Raw genomic sequence first — 12,997 nt, 5'->3', positions numbered from 1 at the left:
GGCAGGCAAAAGCAGAGATTGAGAAGAAGCAAAAGGTTACAAAACTTAAGAAATTCTGTCAAGAAGGTAACAGCTGAATTCAAGAGAAGTATACTTCAGAATCATGGTGAATATAAATTTAATATTAAAACAAACCACTAAGCATGATGAATATAAATTTAAGTGATCCCCCCCAATAAATCCGTAACAATTATTGGATGAGTCTTCAGTTTTATTACAAAAATGAAGATGATCAGTTTGATCAAAATGAAAGCTTGCTCACAAGTTTAACATGACTATTCCAAATACAAAGTCTCCTGAAACAACATAGTTTTGATATGATTTTCATTTTTTCAAAGGGATGCAAACATTCCATTTCCTCATTTATTATCTCTATTCCAAGACAATATTTTAACAGGCATTGTTTCTGCTGTTAGATCCAAATTCACAAGGATAATCAAAACACACAGACAGTATCTTGTCAGCAAAGGTTAAAAATCCATTTTTTTTTAAAGAGGAGGTAAATCCTTAATAACCAGCCCTTATGTGTTTTCAAAATCTTATACTACACTGACATGATTTGCAGTCAGTTTTTTTCCTACCCTTAAGGCTACAAAACTCTGTTGCAAATGCATTGCAAAAGAATTCTAGACCACTTAATGCAAAAAAATCAAAAAAATAGTTCTCCAATAAAAAGTAAATTTTATAAATGGTAGGAAATAGTATCTGTGGTAAGCTACTAAGTGACATTTTCCCCTATTACTAAACAAACCATGTTACACAGAAACAGGGAAGACAAGTTATCAAATACAACAAGCTTGTACTGTTTACATCCCTCATTAAAAAAAATACTATCATACTTTTCACACACTCCATCTGATATCTTATTTTCTTATCAGGTTGGAGGAGGAGGATAATATTGTCCATAATTCCAAGGAGTCTGATAATTGTACTGAAAAGAAAAAGCAAACGTATCAGCATACAAGAGCTATGACTTTTATATATGAGTTCCATATATAAAAATTTAATTAAAGCAGGTTTCTATTTAAAGAAAACAAGCATGTGTTCACTGCTGAAAAAGACAATGTATTTTGCACACAGATCAAAAGTAGAGAGGTTTTTTCTTCCCCCAAAGAAGGAAAAAAAAAGACTATCCTAATTTATATATATGTAATTTCTAGTAACATCTATTAAAAAAAAATCAATTATAACTGTAAACTTACCTGATACCAGGCACTATAATTATATGCAGCTTGATTTGCCTGCAAATCACCATCAATCATCTGTGTAGATGACGAAGTTGTATCTTCTGTGTGTGCTTTCTTTTCCTCTGGTTCTTCTGATCTAAATAAAAGATCAAAATGGAAACTTTCAGAACTCCCATAGACAAATACTTTAACAAATGGACGAATGTCACCTTTGTACAAATCTGAAGTTCTTGGCTACACTGTTTCATACGATTTCAAATCATGAAAAAAAATTACAACATAAAGGTAATAATTACTTTTAAAGGGATTTCCACTATGAACTGTGTTCTTTTAAGCTTCCTTTCCTGATTCAGCAGGAAGTTACATACCCGTTTTCTGCTTTTCTTTTTAAAGAATCCTGCTCTTTTAGGAGTGTTTGATGTTCATCATAAGCATTCAAAAGCCTGTGAGGGAAGGAGAAACAATCCACTGGAATACACAGAAGCCGAACTTAAAACTTTTAGGTTTTCAAATTACTTCCACTCGGAAACAAAGGCAAGTAGAAATGAACATCGTTGAGAAGAAAAAACAAGCAAGCAGACAAACCTAGCCCTAACTACCTTTTCTATTTGCTTGCCTTGCACTTTCCTTCTCAGTCCATGTGGTTCAAATGAGGCTTCAGAGATAGAGGCCCGGCCAATTACCTTACTAGATGTCTCTGACCAATAACTGGTTTAGAGGTGATCATATGACCCAAAACAAGATCAGTAAGTCCCAGGATTTTTGACTGAGATACTGAAAAAGTGCCTGTTCTCTGCCCTACAGTGGGCTAGAGCTTGAGGGGATGCTGGTCAAGACCTGTGTGTTTATTATTTTTAACACATGGGAAGGGCCTAAGGAGCTGTATCACACAACAAAGACAGTGACCTTGACACTGTTTTTTTCTAGTACAACCTTGAATCCTGACAGTTCTATAATTTGTGTACTTCTGAGATCTAATTTAACAATGCTTACTGAAGACACCTGCCACCAGTTAGGATAAACTATATTTAAACTTTGGCTACGTGACAAACTGAATGAGAACTAAAAATTTCAGAATAATTATCGTTGATTAAAAAGATAATTTTTAATTAAAAAATTTAATGGGCTATGAATTATAGGTTTCAACTGGAACTTACAACTTCAAAAACAATGTCACTTGAAGCAAAACTGACTACAATTATGTAAAGTTTAAAAATAAAATTTAAAAAAAATTAAAAAATAAAATAAAAAATAAAATCAATGATTTTGTAATTTTCTTTTTCCTGTTTTTGAGCACTGACTGCTAACCCAGACTGGACCACCAGGCAATCACTTTTAAAATATTTCTTAGAAACACAAAGATGGCCTTATTTTTTAAGGTAATCATAAACCTGAACACAGATTTCTCTGAAAGAGAACAGATATTAAAATTTCTCTGAAAATGACCTTGATATTTACATGTTCAACTTGATATTTACATGTTCAACTTCCCTCAACAGCCTGCATATGTACACATTTAATAGGCTATTACCAGTGACACTTGGAGAAGGGAACAGCAACCCACTCCAGTATCCGTGCCTGGAGAATTTCATGGACAGGGGAGCCTGGTGGACTATGGTCCAAAGGGTCACAAAGACTTGGACATGACTAAGTGACTAACAGGAATGGTATGGACCTAACAGAAGCAGAAGATACTAAGAAGAGGTGGCAAGAATACACAGAACTATACAAAAGAGATCTTCACGACCCAGATAATCACGATGGTGTGATCACTCACCTAGAGCCAGACATCCTGGAATGCGAAGTCAAGTGGGCCTTAGGAAGCATCACTACAAAGCTAGTGGAGGTGACGGAATTCCAGTCGAGCTATCTCAAATCCTAAAAGATGATGCTGTGAAAGTGCTGCACTCTATATGCCAGCAAATTTGGAAAACTCAGCAGTGGCCACAGGACTGGAAAAGGTCAGTTTCATTACAATCCCAACGAAAGGCAATGCCAAAGAATGTTCAAACTATCGCACAATTGCACTCATCTCACACACTAGTAAAGTTATGCTCAAAATTCTCCAAGCAAGGCTTCAACAGTACGTGAACTGTGAACTTCCAGATGTTCAAGCTGGATTTAGAAAAGGCAGAAAGAACAAGATATCAAATTGCCAACACCTGTTGGATCATCGAAAAAGCAAGAGAGTTCCAGAAAAACATCTACTTCTGCTTTATTGACTATGCCAAAGCCTTTGACTGTGTGGATCACAACAAACTGTGGAAAATTCTTAGAGAGATGGGAATACCAGACCACACCTGACCTGCCTCTTGAGCAATCTGTATGCAGGCCAAGAAGCAACAGTTAAAACTGGACACGGAGCAACAGACTGGTTCCAAATCGGGAAAGGAGTACGTCAAGGCTGTATATTGTCACCCTGCTTATTTAACTTATTTGCAGAGTACATCATGTGAAATGGTGGACTGGATAAAGCACGGCTGCAATCAAGACTGCTTGGAGAAATATCAATAACCTCAGATATGCAAATGATACAACACTTATGGCAGAAAGAGAAGAAGTAGAAAGCCTCTTGATGAAAGTGAAAGAACACAGTGAAAAAGTTGGCTTAAAACTCAATATTCAGAAAACTAAAATCATGGCATCTAGTCCCATCACTTCATGGCAAATAGATGGGGAAACAGTAGAAACAGAGATTTTATTTTCTTGGGCTCCAAAATCACTTCAGATGGTGACTGCAGTCATGAAATTAAAAGATGCTTGCTCCTTGGAAGAAAAGTTACGACCAACCTAGACAGCATATTAAAGAGCAGAGACATTCATTACTTTGCCAACAAAGGTTCGTCTAGTCAAAGTTACGGTTTTTCCAGTAGGTATGTATGGATTTGAGAGCTGGACCATAAAGAAAGCTGAGTGCCGAAGAATTGACGCTTTTGAACTGTGGTGTTGGAGAAGATTCTTGAGTCCCTTGGACTGCAAGGAGATCCAACCAGTCCATCCTAAAGGAAATCAGTCCTGAATATTCACTGGAAGGACTGATGCTGAAGCTGAAACCCCAATCCTTTGGCCACCTGATGCGAAGAACTGACTCATTTGAAAAGATCCTGATGCTGGGAAAGATTGAAGGCAGTAGAAGGGGACCAGAGAGGATGAGATGGTTGGATGGCATCACCGACTCAATGGACGTGAGTTTGAGTAAACTCTGGGAGTTGGTGATAGACAGGGAGGCCTGGTGTGCCGTAGTACATGGGGTTGCAAAGAGTCGGACACCACTGAGCGACTGAACTGATCTGAGCGAGTAACACACACACACAATTTCCTTAAGATGTTTAACAACTTGTGGGTTGGCAACAAGACACTCAATATTCATTTGAGAGAATCTGGATACCGAGGAATACAAAACATTAAGAGCTAGGATTTAAGCCTGTATTTGTCTGATTTGAACATTAATTCTTATTAATTCATTACAGTGATATCTAAATATCTAAGCAGCTCATTTTCCGTAACATTTCCCTTTTTTAAATTTCAAATACAACAGACCTGATACTCAGACCCTCCACAACTCTATTCGCAAGGGCCTAACTGGCATCTCAGATTTGTCTGTATATTACTGCCAAATTTAAATATGTCATTTCATCTCAGTCAAAACTCTTAACAGCTTCCTACTGTCAACCATGTACCACATGTGCTCTGAACTCAGTCTAGCTTTTAAGACAGCACATTTAGCATCAAGTTTTCACTGCTTAATGAGACCCTCCAATCCAATGTAAAAGATGTATTTTACATGAACTTTCATTTGCTTTCACCACTTATAGCCTCTCCTCAGTTTGTCAGCTAAGCACTGAAGAATTGATGCTTTCGAACTATGGTGTTGGAGAAGACTCTTGAGAGTCCCCTGGACTGCAAGGGGGTCAAACCAGTCCATCCTAAAGGGAATCAGTCCTGAATATTCACTGGAAGGACTGATGCTGAAACTTCAGTGCTTTGGCCACCTGATGTGAAGAGCTGACTCATTGGAAAAGACTCTGATGCTGGGAAAGATAGAAGGCAGGAGGAGAAGGGGATGACAGAGGACGAGATGGTTGGATGGCATCATTGATTCAATGGACATGAGTGTGTGCAAACTGCAGGAGATGGTGGACAGGGAGGCCTGGTGTGCTGTAGTCCATGGGGTCGCAAAGAGTCAGACACTACTGAGTGACTGAACAAAGCTTATCAGAATCCAGTAACAACTAAATGAAATCCCACCTCTTCTGTGAAAGTTGCCAAATAGCCTCTGTTTCAAAGAGATCACAGTCTTCATAATAGTTATACACTACCTCACATACATACATGTATCACCATACCATCCACCTAGATTAAAAGATGGAATTACATATGCCATTTCTTTCATATACTTTCTTCAGTGCAAAACAAAAAGGACACATATAGGTATCTTCTTAACTACCACATAAGGTGGTTAAGAACATAGGCCCTGAAGTAGGTTCTAATCCCTGCTGCACAAAGTAATAGCTAAGTGACCTTGGAAAAACTGCCTAATTTTTCTTTAGCCTCTTTGTCTATAAAGAGAACAGTACCTCTTCCCCTCATTGTAGACTGTCAACATGTTTCGCATTAGGTAATTATAGAACATTTAATATGCCAAGCATATATATACAACTGTATTAAAAGGTAACTCATGTTAAATGTTTCTAGTTTAATTAAAATCTTACTCAGCCATCAAAAATGTTTACACACTTGCCTAACAAGAATCAGGGTATTTCTATTAGGTTATTTTTATACTAGAATTAGGTAAGAAAGGAATGGCAGCAATGTTCTCATCAGTATTTCTACTCTCTATTTTGCAAATTTAAATCTTAAACTTGTACTTTTCCCTAGGGGGAACTCTTACCACCCTTATCTTTTAGCTTTTTACAATGCATGAGGATTAGGTCATTAGGCATGATCTTGGCACCACACTCACTCTTCTCCAATCTGAGATTGCACTCCTATTCCAGATTAACCACATACAGCCTTGGTGAACTACATATTAAATGTTTCTGTGTTTCAGGGTTCACTCCTTCACTCACTTCCTTTCTCACAGAATTCCTGCTTCCTGCCTTCTCTCGTCTGCTCACTGTTTAAAATCACCACGCTAAGATTCTGAAAATAGTTCTGAAGGAAAGACAAACCATACGTCCTCTTATTAAGCACATAAATGTTTGCAAAATTGAATCTACCCCCAAATATACCTAAGGAAAAAAAGAACCTAGGAAACACTTAAAATTTAACAATATACTACTTTGTACTCATCATCAAAGTCCCATTCAAAATAATCAATGTTCTTTTACTGTTCAAATAGATAATATATAATTAAAATCTTACTTATTAACATCTGAACCAAAATCTTCAAGAAATTCCACTTTTCTCTGAGAAAATGTAATTCTCATTTTAATAGGTAATGAACCATGTATAGCTTTGTCAAAACAATTTAGGATATTGTCTTCATTTTGTTTGAGGTCACCACTATATTCCATTTCAAGTAAATTGAGGTATAACTTTGTGTTCTCCTGTGTAAAAAGCAGTACCAATTAATCATATATTTCTAAGATATTCTAATTAGACCATAGATATTTAAAATGCCTTAATTTTCATGTCTTAACTTGAAAAATTCAATATTGAAAATTTATTACATGTAACTCATGTTAAATATTTTCAACATACATATAAACAGGTAAAAAAAGACTAACACACACATTGGTAGATAGAATCTTCTAAACTCTGCACATTGTTAAATGCCAATAAATTAAAATCGTGTATCCTGTTTAGTGTGCTTGACCTACCACAACAAATATGAAGTAAAACACTAAAAAATGATCTCTACATGCCCCAGTAACCTAAATCTTCACAACCACAGATAATCATCCTCAACTGCAGCTGGAAGCAAACCTGTTATAAACCTGGGTCCTAAACAGACACGGTATTTGCTGAAAATCTAAAAAGTGAGAAATTTCCCAGGCACTGTCTTTTGGCATTAACTGATATATAAAAGGAAATACTTTATATATTTTACATAAGAGGAGAATAATCTCACTGCTACATGTGCTGCAACATAGGCAATTGCCATGCCTTTGTTTATAGTTTCTCCCAAGCCCTCTAATCTACTTAGTAACTGGTAAATTTTCCATAAAATTTCTGAATGTGGAGAAAATGGAAAATGTCACAATACTAGCCATACTTTTAATCCCATAATGTTAATTTTCTCAACGTTTTAATGCATAATAATGTGAAAATTGTCTGAAAGAATGGCAACATCAGTTTAGAGGGACTGTTGTCTTCACTTAGTAATAAAATATATTACATACAGACCAAATCTTTCATCATAGTTGCCAAAATGAAAAACAACCAAGAAAGACCCATTTTTTTTTTTTTTAATGGAAGATACTCTATAAAAACACAAATACATACTTTGTCTCTTTCAATAGCCTCCAAAAGCACCTTTCTTGATTTTGGAAGGTTTTTTTGTATTTTGAAAAGATGTCGGGCTAGTTTGATAGCATAAAATGATGATTCATTATTTGACTTGGCATTCTTAATGGCTTCCTGAAGCAAACGTTCAGCTTCTTCCATATTTCCATGACGTCGTTCTAAACTTACTCTTCTCAAACGAACCATTGCCAATCCTAGAACACATTCTTCAAATGTTCTCAAGATATTCCTGGCTTCATTAATATTACCTAGAAATAGTAATTAAATGTTTATGCTTTTGATTCAACTTACGAAATATCCTTTATGCCAAGTATTGGCAAATAACAGCCCACAGGCTAAATCCAGCCATCTGATCATTTTTTTTTTTTTAATGGAAAATAGCCATGCTCATTTGTCTACATATTTTCTAAGGCTATTTTGAGGCTACCATGGCAGAGTTGTTAGGAAAGAGACCATATGGCCTGCAAAGCCAAAACATTTACCATCTGGCCCTTTATAGAAAAAAGAAAAAAGTTTACCTGACCTTTGCTTTACACCAGTTCCCAAGACTCAATTCCTATATCTTTATCCCAAAGTAACTTAAATCCCAACATATCAACTGAATTTCCTCATTCTTACCCTGCTGTTCCTCAAAAGCTGCCCAAAGCATATGCACCATGGGTTTCTTTGGGAGATGAATAGTGCAAGCTCTGCTGAAGACATGCCTCACTCCTTCAATGCTATGATTTTCCATGTACTTGGCATACTACATACAGAAACAGAGGAAATACTGAATAATTTACAGTTGAACAAGCCATTAAATATGTGACAGAACGATAAAATTCTATTTTTAAACCCATTCAGCACCTTTATTGAACCACTAGACTAGTTTCTGTAAGGAAGGACGGAGAGGCAACGAGGTTGGCATATGCAGCAGTCAAATCTGGTTGCAAGCAGACCATCTCCTAATGCAACAGATATAGTTATATGAACAACATTCAACAGAAGTACAAAAAAGGTTAGTCACTAGATCAATGTTTATAATATATTCAAGTTTCAGACCATATAATTTACTTACCTTAATCCAAAACTCCTCATAGAGGGCACATGATATGACACATCTTTCAAAGAGAACTACAACTCGTTCATGAGTCCCGTTTTCAATTTCAAATTCTAAGTATTCTTTCCAGTTTTTCAGTTGTGCCTTTTCCAACGGTTTCACATGAAAATATGGTCTTTTAATCTGTAATAAAAGCATGGCATAACAATGAAAGTAAACCACCACCAAAACATGCATTACTATAGTAATGCAAATTGTTTAAATTATAAATATAATAATGAACCAGAAAATTTTAATCACCATATCTCATGATGAAAAAGATTTTTAAAGTTAAAATCTCTTTAATTATTTAGGTTTTATAAATTGAAAGAACAAAATTATTTTCCAATTATTCAGTCATTTTAACAGAACTACACAATTTTATGTTCAGAAAATTTTATTCTTTGCTGAGTATTTTTGAACCGAACAATTATACAACAGTAATGGAAAGCAGATCAGTGTCCATCACAGATGAATGGATAAAGGTGATGTGGTATACACACACACACAGCACCCCCTCCCCACACACACACCCCCACATCCCCCTCCCCAATGGAATACTACACCCACCCCCAATGGAATACTGCTGCTGCTGCTAAGTCGCTTCAGTCGTGTCTGACTCTGGGACCCCATAGACAGGAGCCCACCAGGCTCCCCCGTCCCTGGGATTCTCCAGGCAAGAACACTGGAGTGGGTTGCCATTTCCTTCTCCAATGCATGAAAGTGAAAAGTGAAAGTGAAGTCGCTCAGTCGTATCCGACTCTTCGCGACCCCATGGACTGCAGCCCACCAGGCTCCTCCGTCCATGGGATTTTCCAGGCAAGAGTACTGGAGTGGGGTGCCACTGCCTTCTCCAAATGGAATACTACTCAGCCATAAAAAAGAATGAAATAATGCCATTTTCTGCAACACAGATGCAACTAGACTAACATACTTAGTGAAGGAAGTCAGAATGATACAGACAAATATTACGTCCTATCACCTATATGTGGAATCTAAAAAAAAACCAACAGTGAATATTTAAAAAAAAAAAAAAAAAGTAAGGTAAATAAGCAGTTGCCTGGGGCTAAGAGTCAGGTGGTTACTGACTTGAAATGGGGACCTTTTGAGGTGACAGGATAGTCCTATATGCTGACTGTTGTGATAATCACAATGCTTGTCAAATGTCATTTTACTAGCCAATCTCAAAAAAAACAACACATACTACATGATTCCATTCATATAAAAGGCCAGAACAGGGAAATCTATAAGAATTGAAGTAGGTTAGTGGTAGTTGGTAGTATGGAGGAATAAGCAGGTGAGGGGTAAAAGCTAAAGAGTTTTTCAAGAATGATGAAAATGTCCTAAAATTAACATTCATTAAATGTTCTAAAATTAACTGTACATACGTATCTGTGAATATATTAACAACTACTAAAGTGTACACTTTAAGTATATGGCATGTGAATTACATCTCAATAAAATGCATAAAGAAATAAAAGCCTTCATTTTACTCTACTTAAAATAGGTACATTTTGTTATATTACATAAAATGACTCAATGAAGTTGATTTTAGAAACTGAACTGTAATAAAATGGTTCAGATTAAACAGGTAACTTGAAATTCAAATAAAATCTGAATTCAATATTTCTAAAGTTGATAATGGAAAATTGATCATGGCAGCCATAAATGCAACAAACATTACTTAAACAAGCAAAAATAAAAAGCAGAGACATCACCCAAAACTAAAAGAAAAATACATTATTCCTATCTGTATTTTGAAGCCTATTAATGACAACAAAAAAGCAAAACACTTACACCTTCTTCAAATGTCCACCTTTTACTGACTTCATGCTCATTGTAATTAAACATTTCTTGATGAATTTCAATGATTCTGTGTCTCATATTTTCTATTTCTGTAATAAGCTTGGGAAGAAAAAAAATGTAAACATGTAAGTTATATACTAAAATTTTTAAATATCACTGTTTACATTTAAGTACTATCCACACTTTAATCCTAGTGATGGGTTTCTGTTATCAATTATGTACAAAGTACAATTAACGATACTGAAATTAGTAACAGATTTTTATAATAAACCACTTTCTTATATGCCTTAAAAAAAAACAAGTCTAGTACATCACAACATAGGAGAAATTATCCTTTTACACTAATTTAGTTTCAGGTGTCTCTTAGTAAAACAGATCATCTGCTTTAAATCTATATTTAAACTATACTAGCTAAAGAATTCCTACCTGCCTTAATTAGAAATTAATTTTATAAGAGCTACAAATCATACCACACATGCAGTCAAGGGACATAAACTCTATAGTTTCTCACACATGGAAATTTTTTTTTTTAGTAAGTCTGGTTACCTTTGCTGGATCAGTTATGTCTTCTATTCCTGATGGCAGATCATCACCAGGAGGACCATCATCACCACTATGCCCGTTTACAGAAGCTAATTCCCTTCTCAGCTGAATAAACTGTTCACCAGTTAGAAGATCTCTAGGCAAATTATTCTGAACATGGTCTTTAAATCTAATGAAAGACAATAAAAATACAAGCTCTATATATGAAGCATAACTTTAGATCCCACATTACATTTCTACTTACACATTATTCTTTCAAAGGAACTCGGACTTAAACAAAACAAAACACCACCAAACAACCCCACACCTTTTTCCCTCCTTTTCTATAGTAATAACCTACCACCTGATAAAACAATCTACAGACATCTTCATTTCCTTCCTGCCTTTGCAACGGAATGATGAAGCCAAGTCATACACTGAAATCCTACTTTTGTCCATTACTAATTATTTGACTTAAAGGAAGTTTATCCCTTTTCTAATGTTAGTTTTCTCATCTGTAAATTTAAATATAGCAATCCGTATCTAAATAATAAATGATTACTTATAAATGTTCAACAAATTTTGCAGTTTCTTTGGAACTTACCTCCCAATTACTCCTGAATTCATTCATTTGTCTATGTCAAATACTTCAACGAAACTGCCCTAATTAAAGTCATCAAGTACCCTATGTAAGAAAAATTAAATGGATACTTGTTGGCTCTGAGTTACTACCTTCCTGGTTTTCCTCCAAGTCTCTGACTGCTCCTTGATCTCCTTTGAGGGGTCCCCACTACAGCCTGCCCCTAAATACTAGTATGCCCAAGGATTCTGCTCTGCATTTAGTTGTCAAATGTTTTTATATACTTTCTGGCCAATCTTATTAATATAGCTTGAAATAATAAGCATATTATGATGACTTATACAACTCTGCTGCTTCTGCTGCTGCTGCTAAGTCACTTCAGTCATGTCCGACTCTGTGCAACCCCATAGATGGCAGCCCAATAGACTCCCCCGTCCCTGGGATTCTCCAGGCAAGAACACTGGAGTGGGTTGCCATTTCCTTCTCCAATGCATGAAAGTGAAAAGTGAAAGTGAAGTCGCTCAGTCGTGTCCGATTCTTAGCAACACCGTGGACTGCAGCCTACCTACCAGGCTCCTCCGTTCATGGGATTTTCCAGGCAAGAGTACTGGAGTGGGGTGCCATTGCCTTCTCCAGCTTAAGCCTAAAGTGAAAAAAATGTTATTCGCTCAGTTGGGATCTTTGTGTGTCTGACTTTTTGTGACTATAGCCCATCAGGCTCTTCTGTCCATGGAATTCTCCAGGCAAGAATACTGGAGTGGGAAGCCATTCCCTTCTCCAGGGGATTTTCCCAACTCAGGGATCAAACCTGGGCCTCCTACATTGCAGGCAGATTCTTTACCATTTGACCCAGCAGGAAAGCCCAAACCTTTCCCCTAAATTTCAGATTCACTTGCCAACACTCTGCATAAAGAAATACAGATTTTAAGCAAAGACTGTTTTGAAAAACATGTAATTTCATTTATCTACACATACTAGTTTATATATACACACACACACAAATTTTAATCAAAAACACAAAGCTGAGGAGCTAAAATATCTACACCATCTTAAATTGGAACCTTATATACAACATGTCTTCAAGTGTGTCACTTTAATCCACAAATCAACACCCTCAGGCATTTCTAATCTTGATATTGTCAACCGCTAAGTTTCCCAATCTCTTCCACCTACCTTATTTCTTACATTCCACTGGATACCAGGTCCAATTTAGTCTACCTTCTGAATATGGCTCCATGCCCTCATTATTTATCAAAATAAACATAAACCTGTGTCCTGATCTCATTTCCTCCTACTCCCACCTCAATACTGCTATCAAAAATGTTAAAAAATAAACAAGAAAAAATATTAAACAGG

At 36.1% G+C, this 12,997-nt stretch overlaps 1 protein-coding gene and 1 non-coding gene across 7 annotated transcripts in view; both read right to left on the bottom strand.

The window, feature by feature from the left end:
• Positions 1-101: 101 nt before the first annotated feature.
• Positions 102-12,997, bottom strand: part of PRPF39 (pre-mRNA processing factor 39) — a 35,103-nt gene continuing 22,207 nt past the window's right edge. For all 6 annotated transcript variants that reach the window (XM_005222139.3, NM_001109789.1, XM_059878968.1 and 3 more), the window contains 9 exons: positions 11,086-11,251; positions 10,531-10,638; positions 8,713-8,877; positions 8,274-8,400; positions 7,635-7,903; positions 6,552-6,736; positions 1,556-1,630; positions 1,203-1,323; positions 102-931 (listed from right to left, as the gene is read on the bottom strand). In XM_005222139.3, coding sequence (XP_005222196.1) covers positions 875-931; positions 1,203-1,323; positions 1,556-1,630; positions 6,552-6,736; positions 7,635-7,903; positions 8,274-8,400; positions 8,713-8,877; positions 10,531-10,638; positions 11,086-11,251 — 1,273 coding nt within the window. In that variant the 3' untranslated portion in view covers positions 102-874. The remainder of the gene's footprint in view (positions 932-1,202; positions 1,324-1,555; positions 1,631-6,551; positions 6,737-7,634; positions 7,904-8,273; positions 8,401-8,712; positions 8,878-10,530; positions 10,639-11,085; positions 11,252-12,997) is intronic.
• LOC112443335 (small nucleolar RNA SNORD127) lies at positions 7,473-7,558 on the bottom strand. The gene has a single exon (XR_003031673.1). It is a non-coding gene; the product is annotated as a small nucleolar RNA SNORD127 (small nucleolar RNA).

Source organism: Bos taurus, chromosome 21, assembly GCF_002263795.3.
Source record: "Bos taurus isolate L1 Dominette 01449 registration number 42190680 breed Hereford chromosome 21, ARS-UCD2.0, whole genome shotgun sequence".
In the NCBI taxonomy this organism is placed as follows: Eukaryota; Metazoa; Chordata; class Mammalia; order Artiodactyla; family Bovidae; genus Bos; species Bos taurus.
Note: the sequence above shows the minus strand (reverse complement) of the source record. Positions and strands in the feature narration are given on the sequence as shown.